Source organism: Mixophyes fleayi, chromosome 1 (assembly GCF_038048845.1).
Source record: "Mixophyes fleayi isolate aMixFle1 chromosome 1, aMixFle1.hap1, whole genome shotgun sequence".
Taxonomy (NCBI): Eukaryota; Metazoa; Chordata; class Amphibia; order Anura; family Limnodynastidae; genus Mixophyes; species Mixophyes fleayi.
The window spans coordinates 414,436,199-414,462,502 of record NC_134402.1 but is presented as its reverse complement, the minus strand read 5'-3'; the positions used below and the strand labels follow the sequence as shown (position 1 = coordinate 414,462,502).

General features: G+C 40.3%; 1 protein-coding gene across 1 annotated transcript in view; it reads left to right on the top strand.

Moving 5' to 3' along the window:
* The window catches only part of SHISAL2B (shisa like 2B), a 118,564-nt gene extending 96,542 nt beyond the window's left edge, over positions 1-22,022 (top strand). Inside the window, exon 3 of the mRNA XM_075193546.1 lies at positions 21,828-22,022. Within this exon, the coding sequence (XP_075049647.1) occupies positions 21,828-21,961 (134 nt within the window). The 3' untranslated portion in view covers positions 21,962-22,022. The remainder of the gene's footprint in view (positions 1-21,827) is intronic.
* The last annotated feature ends 4,282 nt before the right edge of the window (positions 22,023-26,304 follow it).

Below are 26,304 nucleotides of genomic sequence, written 5' to 3'. Positions count from 1 at the left end.
CGGCACAGGACCCAGAAGCACTACGGAACTCAGCATGACAGAGCACAGGACACAGCACCACTGGACTGATACTGCAGAATGTGTGAACTTTGTAATATTGCAGTACCACTGGACTTTTACTGCTGAATGTGTGAACTTGGTAATATTGCAGTACCAATGGGCTTATACTGCAGGATTGGTTATGCAAATTTTGTGGTAATTAAAAAAAATTAAATTAGTTTTTGGTATTTTTTTAAATAACTTTTTTTTATTTTTTTAAACACAGGGGAATATTGGGGAAATAACTATGCCCTTAGAAGCACAGAGCACAGGACACAGCACCACTGGACTGAACAGGACACAGCACAGGACCCAGCAGCACCACTGACCTCAGAAGGACAGAGCACAGCACACAGCACCACTGGACTGATACTGCAGAACACAGCACAGCACAGCACAGCACAGAACTAAACAGCACAGCACAGAACTAAACAGCACAGCACGAGATCTACCAGGACAGAGGACCACCTAACACACCCTCCCTCTACCCTGATCAATGCTCGAGTGAAGATGGCGGCGACTAGCGGGGAATTTATAGGATCCGAGTATCGCGAGATCCGACAACGGGATTATGAGTCAGAGCCTCAGTTTCAGATTTGAATTTGGCGCCAATACCCAGATCTGTCTCGGATCCTACTCGGATCGGCAACGTTCGGGTGGGCTCGGATTTCAGAAATCCGAGTGCGCTCATCTCTAATTTTAATGGGGATGTTATCAAATACTAGCAGTGAGTATGCACCTAAAAGTGTCCTAGACTGAAAACTAGGCACACTTGCGCACATTAATAATACCTCCAGCAGCTGGAAAGGAGGCGTGTCCCATGTTACTATGGGGACGTGGCCACATCACGAAGGTGGAGTGGTCATGCTCCTGGAGGTCTGCCTAGTGCTGTACAGAACTAGGCCCATTAGAACTCTCCCTTCCCTTCCTACACCTAGAGCAGCTGTGAAGGGATACCTCCCAATGTTCCCACTCATTGGACAAACATGCCCTCGGGCCGTACAGCGGGACAGAGTCCTAAAATCGGGACAGTTGGCAGATATTCATAAATAAGCATTGAAGGTCAGAGCTATTTACAGTTCATAAATGAGGCAAATTTACTCCTTTTTTGCTTCTCTTTTCTTAATGAATCAGATCCTATATTCGGTACACAGATGCACAAGCACAGAAATATTAATATAAATAAGATATAAAATATTAATGACATATTCAGGTTCCACATATATTTATGCATTTGTCTTAGCATTTTCTGTACTTTAATTGTACCTTTTCATTTCAGTACTTTTTGTATTGAGCAAAATATTGTGGCTCTCACTGGAAAAATAAATTAATCTAAGCAGACAAGTTATTTTAGTTAGGCACAACAGAGGCACAGAATAACATTGTGTTGCCATGTTTGATGTGCTTTTTTATATCTATTATCTTTAGATCAGTGCTGGCAGACAGCACAGTTTGATTTGAAAGTGCAATCATATTTTACAAGTATAATGGGGAAAAAACACTTTGGATCTTTTTGATTTTTTTCGTTATGTAAAATGCATGTACTTTATTTTTTAAGTAGGGTTTGAATATTTCACTCAGTATATTAATTTTCATTTTACCTTTCAGATCCATGTTGTCAGTTCGGCAGTACAAAGTGAGGGATTCATCTTTCTTTCCATTCTCTAATGTATAAAAGTCAGATCTTAACAATAACCTATTGTTCTCAATACATTTAATCCAACAGCACTTAAGATAATGTAATGCATGACACACAGTGCAGATCCTCCACATTTGCTTTTAAGAGTTGCCATGCAACCTGGGATATTGTAGACTAAAGTAGGTACATGTACCTCTCCGAACCAACCAAGCTTGCAGCATCTGGTAGTAAGTACAAAAGAACTGATATATGTGCCATAGGCATCGCCCAGGGGTTTTGAAACGAGCATTAAATGATTTTTGTGAAGATATGTGGTTCCCAAATCACTCGGACACAATATTAGGGGAAAAATAGAAGGATGATTTATTCTGCAGAAAAGGATTAAATACAGCACGGCCCCATAATGATAGCAGGTCCAACAAATGAGGAAATCAGTTCAAATAAATGCAGTGAGGTATGTTCCACAGCGCATCTCTGGCAGAGTATCCCCACTTGGCCAAAAGTTAGTCACACACATCCAGCTCCTCTTTTATCACCTCCTAATCCCATCTTGGGATCTGCTTGTCCAGGAGAGTTGCAAAAGGTCTCGATTGGTGAGCTGTTTACACTATCCAGCCCCCTCTCCTACCACCCCTGCTGGGTCTGGCTCCTGGCTGGCTGTAGAGCTCACTAGTGGACAATAGGGAGCAAACAGAAATAACAATGATAGCATAATTCACTTAACTCCTGAGAGTTTCCTGTGGTGGTGGAATTTAATCCCTGAATTACTTTTCCAAGGAGATGTTATAATTACATCACTGATAATTCCTTATAAAAACATGGCTAAAAAGTGCAGTTCAGGTATGGATTATATTAAGGGGTTGTAACACCATACACCATGCCCATTGCTTTACAATTTTTAAGATGTTTCCTAACAGTTTAGAGCTCTGATGGGCAACAGGTGGCCCTAGAGCCCACATGTGGCCTCCAAGACTTCACCTATGGCCCTCAGTTCCCATCTGCCTTGATGTCAGATTGGTTTTGTGTCGCTTACTTTTATTAAATGTATCCTTTTAACTGCACTGAGGTTAAGGGTGATGTACGGCCCTTTTGTAGAAAGAAGTGTATCAAGTTACCACCTATCACTAGTTTAGAGGTTGAAAGAAAACCTGGGGAGCAACTAGAAAAAATTGGAGCTGGTGGACAAAGGAATAGGAGGTGGTGGACAAGATGGTGAAAAGGGTTGATAGGTGAACATGAAGAGGTGTTTTGAAGGAGGATTTGAAGCATTGCAGGAGTGTCAGGTCGGTGGTAAAGGCATTCTAATTTTGGGGGACAGCACAGGAAAATGGTAGTGTGAGGAATTAATGAGAGATGAGGCAAGTCATAGGTCTGAGACAGAACAGAGTGGCCGGATATGGTTTATCTTGAGACGAGGACAGAGATGCATGGCGGAGATGTGTTGGTGAGGGCTTTGTAAGTGAGTGTGTGGAGTATGAACTGATTCAACTGAATTCTGGAACGGATGGGAAGCCCATGAAGAGATTTACAGAGAAGAGTAGCAGAAGATGTGTCTAGGCTCAGCATTTTGGATGGATTGAAGGGGAAAATGTGGGAGTCAGGAATGATAGTGAGAAGGAGGATGCAGTAGTTAAGACAAGATATGATGAGCGAATGAACAAGGATTTAGGCTGCTTCCTGGAAGAGGAAAGGGCAGATTTTAGAAATGTTATAGAGGAGGCAGCAGGATTTAGCGAGGCGCCCAATATGAGGAGTAAAGCTGAGGGTAGAGTCAAGGGTGACTCCAAAGCAGCAAGTTTCGGAGACAGGGTAGAGTGTTATATTATCAACTGTGAGTGTAATTCCAGGAGGGATAATAGCATTGGTAGGTTGGACAGATTTTGAGCTTGGATTTAGAGATGTTAAGTTTGAGAAAGTGTTTAGATAGTGGCAGCAGAGAGGCAGCTAGATACACGGAAGAAGAGAGATGGAGAGAGGTTGGAGGAGGAAAGATAGGTTTGTTTGTCAGCAGCTTCAGGCAATTTATTTTATGGATGAATCTTGTTGCCTTCCTTTCACCAAATACAAGACCCAAACACACATGCATATATCCAATAAATAAAATATAAAATCTTTCAGCGCTGGTTATGTTTAGTAGTTCAGGCTGCCAGTCGCAGTGGACCTGCACTCCCCAAACAAGAACTTGAATGATATATATGGTATGCAACAGCGCACAAGAACTACTACATATGTTCAAATAAATAACATTAAATAAATAATAATATATAACAAAAGTGGATTAGGATTATTTAATTAATAAAATGCAATTTATTCAAATACAGCAATTTTATATAAGAGATCTTTTTTATTTATTATATTTTATTTTTTATATTATTATTTGTTAGGAGAAATGGATTACCTGATTAGCCATTGGAGCAGGAGATACTGGTGTCCAGGTATAGTAGATGGAGTGCAGGTACAAGGATATCTGGATTGCCAGGTTAAGCTGGGAAGCTGAAGACCAATATTCCAAGTTTGACAGGTGACTGTAGGTTTTGGATATCTGGATTGCCAGTTAAGGCTGAGAAGCTGGAGACTCTGGTTTTCCAAGTTAGACCATGGTCTGCAGATATTGGATGTCCGGATTGCCAGATAAGGCTGAGAAGCTGGAGACTCTGGTTTTCCAAGTTAGACAGTGGACTCAGAAACTGGATATCTGGAGGCACTGTATGATCCACAAGAGAATCAGACAATACCAGGGAGTTGGTAGAAGCAAAGTCAAACAAAGCCAGCGTCTGAGTCATAAGCAAAGATGCAAAACGGTTGCACAAGCAAAAAGTCAGATAATCAGGAGTACAACAGGCAAAATTCACAAGAGTACTGACAGGGACCATAAGCAGCAAACATTTGATGAACAAGGAGCAACGTTTTGAATGGGCATATAAGGCAGTGAAACAGGTGCAGGTGATGTTCAGGAGGTTAACTCCTGCAGGCGAGGTGGGAATGTCCAATGGCAAAACAGCAGCACCTCTGGTAGCACAGAGGTACTGCAGGCCAGATACAAATTAGGATAAGATTCCTAACAATACAGCAGAATGAATTCACTGTCATTGCCCCAGCTCTATTTATAGACTATAAATTCAGTGTATTGTGAATATACAAATACAATGTGTTATGGCATTTCACAGACTGGCAAAGCAAAAGCTAAATTCAAAATGCGTATCGCCTCCTAGAGGTTTGGTCTGTGTGTGTGTGTTTGTAGCAAAAATGTATTATATCTAAAGTAGCATGTGTCAACAAGTCATAACATAGGATTAGATATATAGGCTTGTGTTAGGGTATGTAAATACAGGATAGTTGCCTAGTCTCCTGAAGTGTCGGGGTGACTCCCATTTTTTGAGGAGTCTTCCTTGATTCCTGGCAGAAAACCCCCTCCCTCCTCTCCCAAATCTTGCTTCACCTTATCCTGAAGTGGGTGGGGCATTGATGATGCAATGCAATGTACATTCCATCATCATGGCCCTCCTGTGGAGGAAGGTAAGGACATGATGATGACAATTGAATTATCCTGTCTCCCACACATGTACATTGGATGCAAAATTGAAGTGCGGATCCATGGCACTCAGACAAAACACATGCTATGGCTGCTCCCCAGTACTGAAGTGTGCAAAGGGAGGGGTTGTGGCCACATAACGGGCAAGTTGTAATGGGAAAAAGACCAGCAGTGACATCCTCGGACTGGGGCTTGACGGGCCCATAAATTAGTGTTCGCTGCTGTAATGCAATGATGGGCTGCTGAAGAGGTCACATCAGCCCACAGAGAATATGGAAGCAAGCAAGGCAGCCAGCACTTGTGTAACTACAGTGGATGGTCTGGGCCCTGTCCCAAGGGACAGGCTGTCAAATTTTAGCCTAGTGGGTTGAGCACAAAGTATTGTAAAATAATGTATGAACAGAAACCCATCCCTTACTTGGTTTTAGGTACTATGAATTTGGTACAAGTTACACTTTAAATGTAATATGTGGCTTTCTGTATGCCAGTGTAACCTATGGTTCTCCAGCAATTTTGGAACAAGTCCAGCTTTCCCTCTGGCATGGCATGTATTGCCTTGTAGTTCCACAACACTGAAGGGCCAGAGGCACCGATGAACTAAATTGTCATTGATTTAATGCTTACTTACCTTGCAGCTGGGTTTCTGGACTGGCTTCTTCAGCTCTGTAGCTTCTCCAGAGCAGTCAGAGGAGTCCTTCTGCACGGAAAGCTTGCATTACAAAGTAAATATGCTATGAATTTGCAAGTCTGATATTTTAAGGTCTCTCAGTATACTAAAAAACATGTCACAAGAACTACATTTTGAAGGGTAATTAAGTGGAAAAAATGTAAATATAAATCAAATAAATCAAATTTATTTCACAAAAATAAAAAAATATTTTAAAAACCTTTATACATAGCAAAACTCAAGGAATAATGTATTTTTCAAATGATTTAATGTTTTTAATTGGATAGAGACAAACACACTGGGGAGAGCTGGGGAAGGGGTATGAAGACAGCTTTACTTAATATGCAGATGATGTGGCCGAGTCATTACTGTTCCATCTGCTGGAGATTGCCAACATTACAAAAAATCACAGCCATTCACCCTTGCCAGCACCCCCACTGCCACCAGCACACGGAGAACATGCCACACCTGCTCTGCCCAAGATATGCCCCAGCTCCAACCTCCTGGAGTGGAAATTCAAAACGTAGGCCAGTATGCACAACAGGGGAATTTCTGAAAGATTCCCTGGTTGACCAGTCAATTAATAATAGCTGTTGTGTCCATGTGATCAGGAAGAGATAAGATTTCCCAAGAAATGCATGATACAATTTGTATGTGGGATTATTTCCTCCTAGTTTCAGAGTAACACTATCTTTGATTCTAGCTGTCATTTTGTAGAATGTGCTAAATAAATCATAGATAGAATCTGATTGGTTGCTATAGGCAACATCTCCACTTTTTCAAACCCGCACTTTAGTAAATCTAGCCCTAGGTCTTTGAATGGAGTCAGGTTATCTCATATAGCCGCATGCGCAAATTGAATGAACGGAGGATACGTTTAAAATATGCAGTTACATACCTTGATGAATCAGGCCCAAAATGTGCATTGTGTACACTGTTTTGAGAGGTGAGAACTGTACATTTAGAAGAAGCGTTTTTCTATTTACAGGATGTTTTGCTATTATTGCACTCTAGAGATAATGAAGCTATGTTGTTCTTCATTGTGGTTGGAATAATTAATACTCAATGTCTTTGTTTTCCCGACTGAAATGATTCCAATTTTAAATTGGCACATTTACCTATTCATTAGCACATGTCGAAAAATAGAACTCTGTTGCGAAGCAAAGCCAGAACACATAAATGGTAATGCCGAAGTTTCATACCACTGTGAAGTTCTTCTGTGAAACACAATAGGGAAAAGTGTTTTGTCTAAATTGGTGGCATGTTTATAAATCATAAACACTATACAAATCTGAATTTAATAGCATTCACAAAGGGAAACTAATAATCATGGAACACCACAATGCAGCTGGCTGTGAGCACTGCAAATACAAAGATTGTTTCAGACAAATTTTGACTGGTCTAAACATACAGCACTGAGTAGAAAACCATTCTGACAAAACAAGAGAATAAATATACCACTACATTGATCAACAACTACTCCATAGCCAGACACATCAATATTACATTGAGTTTCTCAGGAGAGATAAGATTTTCCTTTGGTAGAATATCGGAATAAATATTTATGTATTTTAAGGGAATAAATACTTTTTCATGATTTTGTCTTTTGCAACCTTTACACAGTAAGTACAAGGCCATTAATTTTCTGAAAATGTAATCAGCTAGGTCTCCTGAGTACAAGGATATGAAATATGTGCAGTTTATCTAAAATACAAAGTACTGGCAGGGCTGTAAGCTGTGTATTTACACTATTTTTAACATGTAACATTTTTAATTTGTATTTTTAACTTGAAGATCATGTTTGATGGGTCTCTTATTTTACCAGTGGTTTACCGTGTAAACAGCATTTCATAGAGCTGTGTCATGCACCAGTCCCTCAGAACTCACTTACCAGGGTCCGGTGCGTAGAACTGGTTTCTTCCGAAGGGCTTTCTCCTCCCGCTGTTGGCAGCCATCTTGGATTTTGGTTTGGGCTTGTCTGCTATAATTTTCTCTGCTCAGCCATTGGCTGATTATTTGGAATTCCTGCTCATTCTCTAAACTATTTAAGACACCTGTTTAGCAAAATGGTGCCAGATTTTCAGCCTGGAGTATTTGTCTCCTCTGAATCCTAGTATCCTGTATCCATATATATTTATTGGGTCCTGGTATCCAGTGTCATCCTGGTATCCTGTATTCGTACCAATTCATCAATTAGTTCCTATTCTATTTATCTTGGTATCCAGCACTACTTGACTCTGAGGTAATCCTGTTATCTATGTATTGAGTATTCATTCCTATTCAACAGATATCCTTTGCTCTTTGCTTCTCAGTTTATCCTGGTAACCTGCTATCCAGTATCTATTACTATTCTAGTCACTCCTTGTCGGCTATAACATCTTCTCCTGTAAGTCTCACTTGGCACCCATCCAGAGTATCGCAAGCTGCGGGTTGAAGCAGCGAAGCCCAAATCTCGTTGCGGGGGTCCTACCAAAAACCTTCCTCTTAATAGACCCTGCACCTCCGTGGTGGGTGGAGTCAAACCAGACAGAATGTAAAGAGTCCAAACTGACCCTGTGAATTTGGTGACAAGCTGCATCTAAAAAAATCTAGTTAATGAAGTTGATGGCTTGGAGAACATAGAATCGTAAGTGGTGAAGCTGAAGTCAGTGAGCAGGCAAACAATCAAGACTTTTTAAAGCAACAGCAAGGAAATCCAAACTTTAATCCTACCAAATCTTAATAAGTTTGGGGTTTTTATAAAGGCTGCATACAGGTGAAGTCTCATAGTATTGACTGTAAACAGTGCGCAATAAATATTATAAAAGAATGCCATCCAGTATGCTTTTTTGTGTAACATAATAGTGATGCAGTTTTCAGTATTGACGATGCATTACCACTTGTCATCCAGAACTACTTTAAGGCTGTAAAATAGGCTTACTTGGAGAAGCAATCCACTACCACCAGATTGGGAGCTGAAAAGATCAGTAAAAAAAATCCATGGAGACCTCAGCACATTAGCCAGAGGACAGCTTTAGGTCCTCTTGGTATGTGTACAAGTAGTGCAGGATTGACCAAGGAAGGCAACATGTTTCCTTACAGTAAGCCACCAGAATTCAACTAAATTGATTGTTTTCCTGATGACGGGATGCTCTGCCAGTTATGAGTTGTGTCCCCTTTGCAGCACCTGCAGCTGAGAGTCAGCGGGAATGAACCTCTGCCGTCAGGTGCCTCAGTCACCTTGTTGAGTGCTGCCTTTTCAACCTGAATCCTTTCCAGTAACTCAAAAGAGATGACCATTCCCAAAAATAAGTCTGGCAGTATAATGGCATCTCCCTCCATAAAGGATCATTTGGAAATTTGGGAGCAAACTGCCACAAGAGTTTGTTAACCTTGACATTACTGGATCCATGCCAGTAGCTTATGAAGTGAACCTGGTTAGGAATAGAGCCCACAGTGCCCGCCAAGAGTTCAACCTCTTCTCCCCATGAACATACTACAGGTTCTTGTGGTCAATGATGATAGAGCCGGGGAGCCTTTCCCCTCCAAATGGTGCCTCCACTCAATGATGATCATGATGATTTGCAGCAACTGCTGGTCTTCCACATTACATTCCCTTGCCAGAGGAGATCCTCTTAGAAAAGAAGGTGCACATCCTTGTTACCAGTCTAGAATTCTGCTTCATTCAATTATGAATCAAATTCAAGGGTATAGGTCTAAGTGGGGTAGGGATGCAGGAGGATGAGAGCTGAGGTAAACAGACGTTTCAAGGTGTCAAAAGACCGTTGTGTCTGGGAATTCCATGTCTCCTTGGTAAGTAGTCTGTTTTGTAGTATTCCAAGAAGGCCTCTGTGTCTGCAGATTAGCCAACACCCCCAACAGGAGATGGGGATGAAAGCTTAAATTGCATAAAGTAACATGGCAGAACAATGGCTCCAATGCTTACCAGATTCAATTCCTGGCAGCTTCGGTTTTTCCAATTTCGGGCACTCTTTCTTTGGTATTGTGGCAGATCCTCACAGTTTACATAGATCCAATAATACCAGAAGGCAGTGCCCTGCAATTGCCTGTTCATGAGGAAAGTACATGTGACATTAGAGAACATTACAGTTGAGATGAGAAAGCACCACATAGTGAATTAGTGTTCACTCTGAGCACCGTGTGCTGCAACCATGTAGAAACTAAATAAAATGATTCCTGGCCCACCATATGGATTCCTGGCTGACATTGACAGTCAGAGAAAGCGGTATCGCTCTGCCGGGATACCATTTTCTGTCTGCTTTATAAAAAAAAGCATTAAGCAGCCCTCATTCATCCATTGAGCAATTGACAAATGATCAATTGTTACTGGTATAAATTAAAAATGTATTTTATATGGTAATCATATAAAAATTATTATTTATTAATCCTATCTATTTGTTTAGTATGTGTCACAATCTGCATCCTGCAGCTCCTATGTTGGACCTTTGTATATATGTGTATTGCCTGTAGTACCATCATCATCATCATCACCACTTATTTATATAGCGCCACTGATTCCGCAACGCTGTACAGAGAACTCACTCACATCAGTCCCTGCCCAATTGGAGCTTACAGTCTAAATTCCCTAACATACACACACATACACACACAGACAACAGAGTGAGAGAGACTAGGGTAAATTTTGATAGCAGCCAATTAACCTACTAGTATGTTTTGGGAGTGTGGGAGGAAACCGGAGCACCCGGAGGAAACCCACGCAAACACTGGGAGAACATACAAACTCCACACAGATAAAGCCATGGTCAGGAATTGAACTCATGACCCCAGCGCTGTGAGGCAGAAATGCTAACCACTGAGCCATACCATGTTCCACCAAAGGGGCCACAGTGGTACTCAGACTACTCTCATCTGCCAGAGTTGCCTCGTTATTCCTAGAAGCCTAAACACTTGCCTCAGGCCTATAAAGGCATGCCTGTCCCAGCAACCTTTGCCACTTCATCTGTTGCATTTCATGTGTTGCTGTGCTTGTTCTTATGTCTTATCCTTATTGATCTTCTGGTCTACTCTTCTGTTCAGATGTCCTGTTCCCTTGCTCCTGTTTGCTGCTTTCTCTCTGAGTCTCCAGCACATCTATCCGCAGATCATCTCAGCCACTGTGTCTACTCCACTATCCTGTGGTAATGCTCTGCAGATTATTGCTACCTGTTCTCTGAGTCTCCAGCACATCTATCTGCAGATCATCACCATTGTCCGTTATCTTCACCGTCCTGCTCCACAGACTGTCACACCTAGTGCATCATCTACACTATTTCGTGGTAAAGTCCTGCAGATCATCTCCTTCTGCATATGTTATTTACTGAGTTTTTTTTCCATCTCTGCCATACCCTACCGTACTGCATCTTGAAACCTTTGTAACCGGTGTTTAGGAAAAGCCACTTCATTCATTACGCTCTTTCTGTGGTTTGATATTGGAAATCCTGACAGTATGAACAGATGTACATGATTAATAATGAAGCAATTTTAAATTTTTTCATAGAAGTTCTTATTTTCAAAAAATTATTTTACAACAACATTGTTCAGAATTCCATTTTTTAGTGAAACTCTGAAAATCATAGTAAATTCTGGATAAGTTCTTTTTGCTATCTGTAGCTAAATATATAAAAGCTAGAACAACATACCTTACATTAAGGTGCGTTTGACTAGGATCTCAGAAACTTTTTGCCAGTGACATATCAAGAGGGATGTAGGCTCCCAATGCAAAATTATATAATATTTAAAAGGGTATCATTAATCTTCTCCTACTTGTAACCAATATAAATTAATTTCACAAATATATATTCAAAATGGTAGAGACTTCTGCCATCGAGTTCACACGAACGTACATTGGTTTATTATAATAAAAATGTTCTCTTATATTTTATATATTAAGGGCGCGATTCATCTTCGCACGTAAATCCCATTGTGTGCCGTATTTTGCACAAAATTGCTCTTCGTATGCTCAGAAAATTACTTTACGCAAGTGAATGCTGTGCATACAATTCAAGTTCAAATGCAAATGACACTTTCGACAGCCTACAGTTAGAAGGGCGGAAAGGGGGAGGGAAGAGGCTTTTAGGCAATGTACAGAAAGGGCATGCCAAGGTCGAGCGAATGCACATTCATACAAATCAAGCTCTGGGGATCTCACAGGTACGTGTTTTTTAGATGTACCACTAGCACCAGCTACATGGCAGGTGTAAATGTCGATTGACAGTGATGACTACATGTATGCATTCCAGAACATGTGTTTACAATTAAAAATATGGATTTCATGTTAAAAAAATTGATTAAAAAAAAAAAAAGATGAAAAAAATTAAATGTATTTTTATTAATAAAAAATTTAAGCAATAAACAATGGTGCTCAATCCAATATTGTAATCAATGAATAATCTAATGTCCAAACACACCATATACACTTCATCCAATATGTAGGGTGGTAAATCCAGGCAAACAATAATCTAGAGAAGAATGGAAATAGAAGGAGAAGGAGCGCCTAATAGTGTAGTAATGACTGGAGACATTATACACAGTTCTAGCTGAGAAATCCAGGATTCATGTGATGTTGAGCCTTACTGAGATTCACATCTGGTACGCTTTTAATTAACACCTATTGTTATTTGGGATTACAGTCCTGAAATACAACACTATTAGGCTGTCATTTTTATTAAAAATGATAGTATTAAGAAGTGTCAATATATTTAATATTTTTTTCTGTGTTTTGATGGGACTTTTTATTGCACAAATGCCTTCTGCATGTCCTGCGGAGTGTCCTCTCTGTCTGCATATGTAAGTACATAAGCACCTTATAGCCAGTACGCCAGTGGAAACGTTTCTTAAGATCCTCTTCTACTTAAATACAGGCGTACAATTTCCGTCCGATTTAGAAAAAATGCAAATTGCGTTCACTTTATCTTCCTTGATGAATCAGGCCCTATATACGCTTTTGTCACCTGGGGTTCCAGAAGACAAGCAATTTACATGTAGACACCCAGAGCCTAGAAAAAACATTCAACATCGAACAGCTTTGGATCGCTTCTCAAAAAAGTCACATACATATATATATATATATATATATATATATATATACACAATTATGACAGAAATAATTAACAAAGATGATGATCGCAAAGATATATAATATTGTTTATTTCCTTTAATAAGATATTATATTTACCAAATATACCTGTAAACCGTAAGATAAATTCAAACACTAAATTTTATGATAGAATGGGAAGTCATTCACATATACAAGAAGGAACTCCAAGAAATAGAATTTACAATATCCCAATAAGAAAAGTATTGGAATAAGAGTCCTGCAGAATAGTCTCTACAGCTGGTGTCAAATAGAAATCTAACTGTGCTTATGAAAACAAATAGCCATCACAATTCCTTTGCCCTCCTCATCAACTAATTGGTTAGTTTCAATTTAAGTTGCAATGCAACAATTGTCAAATACAAAGTGTATGGAGCAGAGGTGTCCAAACTCAGTCTTCAAGAGAGACCGACAGGTCATGTTTTCTGGATTTCTGTCTGTAGAAACAGGTGGGATAATTACTGAACCAGTCAAATAGATTAACTCACCTGTGCATGATTAAAGAAATCCAAAAAACATGAACTGTTGGTGGCCCTTGAGGACTGAGATTGGACACCTCTGTTATAGAGCAAAGCTCGGTACACACCAAAAATCTTTAGACCAATTTGTTATCACTAAGGATTTTACAAACGACTGAAGTTCCAATCAGTCTGTCGATTGATGTGTACACACTAAACACGATTTACCTTCAGATCTGTGCTCTTCATCTGGTCCAAGAGCAGTGTAGCCGTTTAGAGAATGACAGCACAATATTCCTTTATTCATTCCTATCACACTGATTAAGGCTGGGTACACACGAAGTAAACTTTGACTTTTCCACGATGTCATTATAAATTTTGTTAATATGATTTTCATACACTTTCAAAGAAAAATTGCTGCATTTCTTGCCAGTTATAAGAAAAAGACCATTGTCATGCCTGGGCATAAGACCAAAAATCCACCTCTTAAGTGTGGAATTATTTTTACAGAAATCCTGACAACAGTTGTCTAGCCATATGTAGCGTTTTTAAAGCCACACTCAGCAGGGGTAGGGACCTTAACCATCTGGGATCCTCATCCATGTTATGTTATTTTTCAGCGAGTTCTTGGCAAGCTGTTGGGAAAATCAGAAACTTAGGTTAAAAAAAAATAACAACAAGCAGTCCAGCATAATCTACCTCCCTTCTCTCATCTACATCCCAGCACCTGCAATCTACCCCCCCCCCTTCCCAACACCTTCATCATCAATATCCCCATAACCAATAATTTACAGTTAAACAATCCTTTGCAGGAGGAAGCAAGTATGAAATCTGTCACCCAGTCGCAAAGTGGATCACAGACGCCATAAGGACTATGCTAGTATTAGATCTGCATCCAATGTCCATTATTAATGCAGCTGGTTTTAGACAGTTACTTGAGGTGTTCTGTCCCTATTAACAAATTCCATGACGACCCCATTTTACTCAAAAAGCTATTCCTCACCTCTACCAGACAGTTCTTAAAAATGTAATCATTGGTCTACAAAATGACATTCTACCCACTGTACACTTAACCACAGATATGTGGGCAAGCGGAACTGGGCAAAGTATAGATTGTATGACTGTGACAGGCCACTAGGTTGGTCATTCGCCTTCACCAGCAGGGACAGCAGCAGCATGTACCCAAGAACGTCACATTTTTCAGAAGTAGGCTACTTTGTGTATCAGCAGCTTCACTAAGAGGCATACAGCTGACAATCTGTTCCAAAAACTAAGGGATGTCATTGAAAGATGGCTAATCCTGCTTAGACTCTCCTGAGGATATGTCATTTCTGATGACGACCCCAATATTGGTCAAGCATTACAGCGGGATTTAATTCCATCACATTTCCTGTTTTGCCCACACAATCAACTTGGTGTTACAGAACTTTTAAAAAATGACATGCAGGGGATGCTGTTTGTGTCCGGAAAAATTTAGGGGCAATTTCAGTTTATTGCAACAGCATGTAGGAGAATGCAGCAGCTGTAAGAAGACTAGTTGTTGAGACGTCTTCTCCTTCAGTTTCTCAGGCAACTGCTTGTTGTACAAAAAATTGCTTTCCCAAGACACCCAGTGGTGATGGAGATGATTCCGCACAACATTTAGATATTTGCTCTGCTGTAAAAGAATTGGCCAATAATCGTAACAGCTGTGCCCTAAAATGAACTACTAATTCCATTTTGAAGGACATTATTGGCAATTACATCATAGTACACAGACTTCTATGATGGTGGGATGAATTAGTATTGTTTGAGGAAGATTAGCACTGAACCCTGCCACCTCTCCTGTTTGTGAGTGAGCTATGGTACAATAAAATGTAACTGCAGAGTGTCAGCCCTATTATTTCTATTTCAGCAATTAAAAATAGCAATGGAGCAATGGAGCTCTTCTCTTTGTGTTACCTATATAACGCAGTAGAATTTGCCTGCAAATTCTACAGACAAGACTGCTTGTCTTCCTCTTCATCAATGACTCTTAGCAATTGAGCACTTGACTTTGGGTGTATATTACACCCAAACCGTATTAGTGCAAATTAGGAAAAATACAGTTTAATCCCTGCTAGGCCCTCCACCATCCTTTGCATGTTAATAGTAGGATTGGTTGCAGTTATGGGCAAGGTCACACATTTTTTTGTCAAATCCTTCAAACCAGCCCAGATGTCAAACTGCTGTGGTCTGCCACCTGCGTCATCTCTGCTTGTGTTTGGAAAGTGCAAACCTGGGAACACTACCATCAGGTCTGGTGACAGAACCTGGTTGCTCATTCTGCTCATATGTGGACTGCTTTGAATCCATTATGAGCCCAAAGCACTTGTAGTGCTACAAATTGTTTTAGATACTGCTGACAAATATGACTTTTGACAGCCAGAAAAATTAATGCAAAAGAATGGGGAACACCCCAAAAGCACTTGGGAGTGCTAAATATATTTTTTTGACACTGCTGCCAAATAGGACTTTTGACAGCCAGAAAAATTAATGCAAAAGAATGGGGAACACCCCAAAAGCACTTGGGAGTGCTAAATATATTTTTTTACACTGCTGCCAAATAGGACTTTTGACAGCCAGAAACATGAATGCAAAAGAATGGAGGACACCCCAAAAGCACTTGGAGTGCCAGAAACTAAAACAAAAACCCTCCTCTATCCTCCTCTTACTGCTGTAACAACTGGTATTAAGATTACAATGGTATTGAATAGAAACAATAATGTGTCCAATTACTGCTCTGTCCCTGCGCTGATATAGCCAGTGTGACCTAAGCCTGCTCTCTCCCTCTGTTAAATGGCAATGGATTGCTCTGGAGACTGGTATTTATGCTTTTCAAATCTCGCGAGAACCGAGCTCAGAAATGCGAATACGTCACAATGATGTTTTGCCTCGATTTCGAATCCGAATGGGCGGGAGAGTACCGAGCGTACTCGGCTCGGTACTCAGATAGGCTAAATTCGGATGCATTCGGATCTTGGGGAACCGAGCCCGCCCATCTCTAATTCAAAGTCGCATGTATCCAGGGGCGTAGAAACGAAGATATTCATGGGGGGTAAAAGGCCAAGGACTACTATAGGGCTTGGAGTCCCTTTTTCTTGCACTTGATATCTCATTTTACGGCAGTTGTAACAGTGACTGTAGATATACAAAGACTCCCAATCCTATGTTAATTTTTGGCAATGTTTTAGGGGTTGAGCAACCCCAATTTCATTGTTTATTTTATAATAAAAATCAATGTATACATTATTAAATAAATATTATTATTAATATTAACTACCAATTAGTACAATAGCCGTTAGAAAGACAGATAAATTCAATAATTCATCTTAAAAATTAAATTTTTTCATAGTTATTAACCTAGTTTTTATCCAGATTTTGTTGACAGCCTAATCTCGTTTGATTGGGAGCATTTTTAAATCTATAGTCACTGCCTCACTGGTTATGATATGTGCTATGAATTTAAATTGCTATATCTAATGTTTGTTACTGGACGCACCGCACGTAATTCAGGATAAAAGTAAAGTGAATAATTGTTCATCATCAATACAGCTTATTTGTTAAACATTTATAGACAGACCACTTAGTTTTTTGAATACCGTATATACTCGAGTATAAGTCGACCCGAATATAAGCCGAGGCACCTAATTTTACCACCAAAAACTGGGAAAACTTATTGACTCGAGTATAAGCCTAGGGTGGGAAATGCAGCAGCTACTGGTAATTTTTTTTTCTTCAAAAGCTCACTTCTGTTTAATTACTGTAATTTCAGTCAGAGTTTTAAACACTCAGGATAATCACAGTCTTAAAAAATGATGTCATAACTCAAACATTTCTATAGGGATTCTCACCATATCTTTTGTAGGTCTATTAAAGTCCAGATTAGAGGACTTTAAATGTTTAAGTGCCATTCATTCTCGTTTTACTCACACTCCCGAAAACCAGGCATTCCAAGGATAATTGTGAATGGCTTGTTTGCATTAGTCTATTTATCTTAAATTAACATGCACTACATGTCTTCCATATATTTTAATGGAGATGTGATGGCTTGAAAATAGTCCACACTTTAACCTTTTACTTTACCAGCGCTGTATATTTGGCACAATATTTTCATGGACCTATTAGCTGCCCTATTTTACGATGTGCACCAACTTAATATAAAGCTACACTGTTTCCTGACCAGCGCAACAAATATACTTTACAAGGAGACAGCGAGACAGCGAGACAGCGAGAGAGACAGCGAGAGAGACAGCGAGAGAGACAGCGAGACAGCCTTTCACTTACCCCGTAGTGGAACGCATGTGCGTTCCACTGACAGGAAGTTCGGCATTTGCGTTCCAAATGCCGAACATCCTGTCAGTGGAACGCACATGCGTTCCACTGCGGAAGATAGGAGCTCAGGGACCGGACACCAGGTTAGTTCACCCGTGTATAAGCCGAGAAGGCTTTTTCAGCATACAAAAATGTGCTGAAAAACTCGGCTTATACACTAGTATATACGGTACACAAATCAATCTGTATTAAATATACACTAAGGCAATCTATATTCAAGAAAATTTGGTAGTTATACTAAGACAACCTGGGTGGCAGACTTCGCCTTGTCTGATCTTTGTTCTGTTTTTCTTATACATGCTTAATAGAATACAAAAACTAATTATAATGTTTAAATTCCGGTGCAATGCATTTGTGTATTGTATACAGATATGAGGGCTCATCTAGAGGTAGATACAAATACAGTCATGGCCAAATGGTTTGAGAATGCAGAAACATTATTTTTCACAAAGTCTGCAGCCTCAGATTTTATGATGGCAATTTGCATATATTCCCGAATGACATGAAGTGTGATCGGATGAATTGCAATTAATTTAACAGTCCCTCTTTGACATGACAATGAACTTTATCCCAAAAACAACATTTCCACTACTGCCTTTCAGCCCTGCACAAAAGAACCAGCTGACATCAGGTCAGTGATTCTCTCATTAACACAGGTGAGAGTGTTGACGAGGACAAGGCTGGAGATCACTCTGTCATGCTGATTGATTTAGCATAACAGACTGGAAGCTTTAAAAGGAGGATGGTGCTTGAAATCATTGTTCTTTCTCTGTAAACAAAGGTTACCTGCAAGCAAAAACGTGCAGTCATCATTGCTTTCTACAAAAAGGGCTTCACAGGCAAGGATATTGCTGCTAGCTGGCCTGGTGTCAAGAAGGCCAGCAAAGAAGCCACTTCTCTCCAGGAAAAACATCAGGGACAGACTGTTATTCCGCAAAATGTACAGGGATTGGACTGCTGAGGACTGGGGTAAAGTAATTTTCTCTGACGAATCCCCTTTCAGATTGTTTGGGACATCTGGAAAAACGCTTGTCCGGAGAAGGAAAGATGAGCGCTACCATCAGTCCTGTGTCATGCCAACAGTAAAGCATATCGTGAGACCATTCATGTGTGGGGTTGCTACTCAGCCAAGGGAGTGGGCTCACTCACAATTTTGCCTAAGAACACAGCCATGAATAAAGAATGGTACCAAAACATCATCCAAGAGCAACTTCTCCCAACCATCCAAGAACAGTTTGGTGACAAACAATGCCTTTTCCAGCATGTTGGAGCACCTTGCCATCAGGTAAAAGTGATAACTAAGTGGCTCGGGGATCAAAACATGGAAATTTTGGGTCCATGGCCAGGAAACTCCCCAGACCTTAATCCCGTTTAAACTTTAGAGTCAATCCTTAAGAGGCGGGTGGACAAACAGAAACCCACAAGTTCTGACAAACTCCAAGCATTCATTAGTCAAGAATGGGTGGCCGTCAGTCAGTATGTGGCCCAGAAGTTGATTGACAGCATGCCACGGTGAATTGCAGAGGTCTTCAAAGAGAAAGGTCAACATTGCAAATATTGACTTTTGCATAAACTTAATGTAATTGTCAATAAAAGCCTTTGACACTTATGAAATGCTTGCAATTTTACTTCAGTATACCATAGCAACATCTGAAAGGTCTAAAAACACTGAAGTAGCAAACCTTATGAAATACTTGTGTCATTCCCAAAACTTTTGGCCATGACTGTTCACTAATGTATGTAAGGAAGAGACGCAAAATATTTTTGTGCGTCTTCAGTCGGACTCACCTCAAGATGCACCCAGCTACAGTGCAGTAGCATTTGCATTAGGTGTACAAGTGTGCAAAATTATACCCCACTATAGCATAGATAGAGATCAGTGGTCGAAGTGTAAAGATGTATACGGCGGTATGCCATACCACCACTTCTCCTACTGCCTTCACTGTAATACTATCAAACTCCATTCACTTATATTCCTATTACATTTTTCATTGTGCCACTTCTAAATTTTCTACTTTAAACACTGGTAGAGATGGTGTAGACATGTGGCTTCTCAGTGTTAATAATAAATGCTAAATGCTCATTACCCTAATTTGTATACAATAATAATGTAATGATGTATCATCTACAGTACAAAAGAGAGAATATTGTGTGTCAATCTCCCATTGTCCCATAGATTGTAAGCTTGCGAGCAGGGCCTTCTCACCTCTTTGTCTGTTTTACCCAGTCTGTTTATTAGTTTATTATGTTTGTCCCTAATTGTAAAGCGTTACGGAATATGTTGGCGCTATATAAATAAATGATGATGATATTGTCTTGCTAATAATAAATGTTAGAGTTGCATTTTCAATATAAAATGTAATTAAATACAAACACAAATACAACATACCAATTTAATTTTATTAAAATAAATTAATGTTGAATTCTGATAATTGAAATAACATATGTTGTTTACTTCTTTAAAAATCAAATGGGCATCTTATTTCCTGGAACATTCCAAATGAAAATGTCAATTAAATCATTATTATCTTTTATTTCTAAGGTGCCATAAGGGTTCCGCAGCGCTGTACATAGGTGGATAGAACATACAACAAAAGTACAAAATAACATCAGAACAAAAGTGACACAATTATATAAATACAAGCAACAAACTTACATAATTACAACCTGCATAATGACATAATTATGTAAGGAAAACACTAGGAGAGAGGGCCCCGCTTGTAAGAGCTTATATTTTAGAGGAAACAATTAGACGGCCTAAGATTTATGTACTGTGAGCTGGAGAGGACAAGACACAATCAGCCAACCAGAAGCATCAGTGTTTCTCAACTCCAGACCCCCTAGCAGTACATGTTTTCCATATCTCCTTGCTGGAGCACAGGTGTATTCATTACTGACTGACACAGTGTAGCAGGTGGTATAATTATTTCACTGGTCACCTGGCAATCCTGCACTGTTAATGGGTCCTGAGGACTTGAGTTGAGAAACAGTGATCTAGATAGTGTTGCTGATAGTCATCATTATTGTGTATCGCTGCATCAGCCCTCCAGCACCCGCAAGGGAAACTCTTAAACGGCGTATCTACGGTTGCGACCACGTCTAATTTTCTCACCGGAATGTGAACAAGCCTTTACTATACTTAGCTTATGTTTGTCTGCCCCTTCTCACACCTGTTCCACCTCTCTAGGCTTAAGGAGATGCAAGTCAATGACATCCAAAAATGTGTATCCGGTCATATATGTATATGTATGCATTTTGGTGTGCATGCACAATTTACAAATGTGTACCTTATACTGACAATCATCTAATGAGCCCCAAGATGTGGTTTAGGGGGGGGCATGCAGGAGCAAACGCAGGACTTGTAGAGGGGTGTTTCCACACCACACCGCCAGTGGGTGTGACCAGCATGCATGGGAGCATGGCTATAATTTTAGAGAGTGCTTGGCTGCCCTCCAACTCTTCCATAATATAAATGGGCAATGCTGCGTGCACTACTGTTAGGTGCATGCAGCTCTCTTCTCGAACAGAGCCATGTGAAGCAGGGGGCAGGGTCCAGACACCTCAATTATACAGTGCCCCAGGCTGGGAGGGGGGTTTTCAGGCACTAGGAAACCCCACACCCCTCGGTTTGCCTGTGGCATGGAGCTCGGTGGCAATGATGGGAAAGAAACTAAAACTTAAGCTGGGCCTGAATGTTCACCCACTGCCTACAAACAATGGAGGCAGCCATGCTATGAGCCAAGCTGAGATTAACAGAGTACAGTTTATTAGTTCACTAAGAACTTATGGCACAAGTTACTGCTTTCTATAGCACCAGAAACCTGCAATCTCATGAATATTATCTCATCCAACAAAACTGCTGGCTCCACAGTGTGGAGGTGATGGATGAAGGCAGTCTCAAGAACAATAAAAAATCCTCGTTGAACAATAACATGTGCATATCAAAAAATATATATCATACACATATTAATAAATGATTGCTTTACTCTATTTACTTTAGAATGTTACTTCATTTGCATTACAATAACTATTTAACTTTTTTACAGGTCATCTGAAAAAAAAGACAAAACCTGGCTACTGCGCTACTACCATGACTTCTACCAACAATATACTCGGTGAACCTGATGGGACTGTGCAGGAAAAACTGACTGAAGTTACACAAATTGATACTAAACTTTAACCTCCTAGATATAAATATCTTTTTTAGTTTTATATGCTGTACACAAAATTAAACATGAAATAAATGCTTATTGTAAGTATAGACCTGTAATTAGTCTGTATTATTCTGCACCCATAAATATGTCGTAGACACCTTACAGCAACCACCAATTGTCCCTGTGAGTCAGGAAATGTGATTCCCAAAGCCCCCACAGCAATTTAAGCTGATCAATCTGGGGAAGAGCTTATTACCAGGGCACTTGCATAGTACATACGTGCTCTTCCCCTCATGCAATAAGTATAGGGAACCATTATACCCCGGATTTCTCTGAACAGTCTTCATTTTACACTACTAGAAAACTTTAACTCAGAAATGTCCTTGGTGCACTTAGAAATATGTTAGTGGGAATAAAGTATTTTACTGCATTTCTTCCCCAAAAGTCATCCAGTTTACTGTCTCATAGGTGTTATGTTTTTCTATTTAAAAAAAATGACAGTCTTAAATAAGTCACCTATACCAGTTCAAAGACACTCTATACTTAAAATAAAATATATCTTGATTGTGCCGAGTACCGTGATATAAATATGCTATACATAGTGTTGAATGAAGATTTTCACATACTGTAGCCTACCTAAAGTATATTATGCATGACTGAAGAAATAAATGCTTTGCTCTATATCATAATGAGCATGCACAGTAAATATAATAAAAAAAAAAAGTATGTCTCAGTCTGTATGCAGACTGTAACGTATCTGTCCGTTGCACCTCGTGTGGAGAGGAGGAATGGGGGAATTTAGCCCCTTGCTGACCTGCTTAGGGCTGGTTCTCACAATGACGGCAGCCCCAAAACTGTGGGTACACTGATTTTTTCTTTAAATTACATATTTATTTTTGGGGCTATGGCCCGTTGCGTAAGATACGCTTAAAGTATATCATGTTTGCTTTTGATGTATGATATGCTTTATGTGTAGCTTACTGAAATCTATGCAATTTAAAGTATTTATTATGTTAATGTAACGGGCGTAATCTACACTTACAGTTTTTGAGTATAGTACGTCCAACTCTACATGAGGCCCATTGTCCTCATCGACAGACAACCGTGAACTAAGATTGCAAGAGACTCTTAGGGGTAATTGTATGAACCTCCGGATTCTTCAACTCCGGCGAGTTCAGCGTCTTCAGCGCTTAAATTTAAAGCGGCGCTGCCTTGTAAAGGGAAGTCTCCCTTTACAAGGCAGCGCCGCTTTAAATTTAAGCGCTGAAGACGCTGAACTCGCCGGAGTTGAAGAATCCGGAGATTCATACATTTACCCCTTAGAGGGAGGTCTCCAATAATGGCTCTCCTTGGAGCTCTTGGATTAAAGATTTTTTTTACATGTTTTCCATCACTTCATTGCTCATCAATGTACTTTGCTGGGTTGCCATTTGCTTGGCCAGAGCTGTTGAATGAACTACCCCTGTGATCAATGTAAAAGTTTGTAGGTTGCAATAGCGATTATTACAGTTCTTTGGTAAGAGGACACAATGTTTTCAGATCTCTGCTCAATGCCCATTCAGGAACATCTGGGGGGACCTAACTACTGGGGTTTCCACTTCAGGAGATTATGTTTATTTAGAGGAAGTTGTCTCACAGACACATGGTTTACCCCAGGACTTGTTAGACAAAGCATTAGATGACTACTAATAGACAATATTAGGACGCAGCATGGATAGAAGCATAGAAACACTCATACACAAACAGTCCAGGTCAATAACATTTCTGGTAAGGGAGTACTAATAAGGTAGGATAGTCAAACATTAGGTTTGTTGTTGACGCCATTTTCACATACAGGGGAAACCCCAGCAGTTATCAGTGTGGTCTATCTGAAGGAAGGAGAGATCCAATATCCTATAACAGCTTATTTCACCCAAACAAGCCATTCTAAATAGGCTAAAATAACAGTTTGTATCTTATGGTCTACTACATTCAATGATAACTGCTAGGATTAAATCTGCCTTGCATCCTGTGAACTCTCAGATCTGCCATGCACTTCTGCTACACAGATGTGTCTTTCTCTGAGAACGGTTTCTGCTTTCAATTAGTTCTGAATTGCAGTGCAAGTATGCCTTCCCCTGTGTGGTTACTGGAACACTTCACTATTTAAACCCTGACTAACCATGCACTCATTGCCAGAGATAGCGTTTGTTAGCATTTCACACGCATGTTCTTGGCTTTTATGTCCTGACCTGTTTGTTCTTGTCCCTGCACTGGTTCCAGTTTCTACATTAATTGTATTCGGATTTCTGGACTGCACCATACAGTTTTGTTGGTTCTGGCATTGCTTCTGTTGTCTCCTGGTCTGCATCAACTCAGGATCCACAAACTGCGTTATTTATTCTTCGACGTCCATTAGGGCTTCACATTACTACCTCGCATTGCCTAAGACTGAGTTACCTCACACTAGAAATATCTTAAGTGTTCTACTTCATATTTTGCATTGTCTTAGACTGCCGTATTCCTGTGTAACGCACAGGAATATGGCACTCTGGCGAAACAGATGTTTCTGATGGCAATAAGGCTTTACTCTATACATCAAGGGGTCACTGTTTGCAATAGAACTGCTATTAACTGCATTAACGCCCGCTGACATTAAGATTTGCCAGGTCTCTATTAGATTACTGCTGCAATACTTGTTCTGTTATCGTTATCTCAGCCATATCTCCATGTACAGTTTAAGTAAATAGTGGGATGGGTGGATCAGAAGAGGGGGCCTCAAACCGTGTCAGGCAAAGTTCAAGTACAATCTATGTTCTTGGTAATGAACAGGGCTTTAAGTGGCTGGTGAGCCAGGTTATGTTACCGGCTATTGCAGAATAGGATTGGGTTCCCTGCACGGTATCATTGAGGTTAAATTGGTGAAGAAATTAGACAAGTGAGAGGGACAGGGGAGTGTGTGTGTCAGTACACAGGAACAGTCAGGAATGCTGAAGTTGCTCTGACGCTACCCAAGCGTCGGAGGGAGGTTTAAATAGACAGAGGATTTTAATTCACCGCCGCGTGATTATGTGACTTCACCCGATACCCGGAAGTGAGACCTGGGACTGAGGCGATCGCGGCACTGGAACGGGGAGAGGTAAGTATAACACCCCATCCCTTGGGACCCTCTTCTTGTCCCTTTAAACTTTCCTCCATAGTACCCAGTCCCCTCCCTCCTATATCGTGTCACCATCTCCTTTTTCCTTTGATAACATCTTCTCTCTCTCTTGACACACAGCCTCCTGACATGGTTTTCTTCCCTTCTATCATCATCATCATCAATTTATATAGCGCCAACATATTCCGTAGCCCTTTACAATTGGGGACAAACATAGTAAACTAATAAACAAACTGCGTAAAACAGACAAAGAGGTGAGAAGGCCCTGCTCGCAAGCTTACAATCTATGGGACAATGGGAGTTTGACACATGAGGCTAAGGCTAAGGCTAAGTCTACATTTTGCATTTCGGCCCAGCCAGGCTGCAAAGGTAAAAGTGACTCATAGGCTAAATGATCCTGCCACACAACAATATTGGTCAGGGGATAGTTGTCTTGTGTGAAATTGTGTAACGGATGGTAATAGTGTAAGGTAGTGTGGTTAAGAGGGTGGTTGAGGAATATTATAAGCTTGTCTGAAGAGTTGGGTTTTCAGACAACGCTTGAAAATATGTAGACTAGAGGAGAGTCTTATTGTGCGAGAGAGAGAATTCCATAAAGTGGGTGCAGCCCGAAAAAAGTCCTGTAACCGGGAATGGGAGGATGTAATGAGGGTGGATGAGAGACGCAGTTCTTGTGCAGAACAGAGTGGCCGATTTGGGAGATATTTTGAGACAAGAGAGGAGATGTATGTTGGTGCAGCTTTGTTGATGGCCTTGTAGATTAGTAAAAGTATTTTATATTGGATTCAGTAGAAAACAGTCAGCCAGTGAAGAGACATACAGAGTGATTCAACAGAGGAATAACGATTTGCAAGGAAAATCAGTCTTACTGCAGCATGTGTGGAGTTTGTATGTTCTCCCTGTGTTTGCGTGGGTTTCCTCCGGGTGCTCCGGTTTCCTCCGACACGCCAAAAACATACTAGTAGGTTAATTGGCTGCTATCAAAAATTGACCCTAGTCTCTCTCTCGCTGTCTGTGTGTGTATATGTTAGGGAATTTAGACTGTAAGCTGCAATGGGGCAGGGACTGATGTGAATGAGTACTCTGTACAGCGCTGCGGAATCAGTGGCGCTATATAAATAAATGGTGATGAAATGATGATGATGATGAGCATGCAAAATAGATTGTAGGGGTTTGAGTCTGTTTTGGGGAAGACCAGTAAGGAGAGAATTGCAATAGTCAATGCGGGAG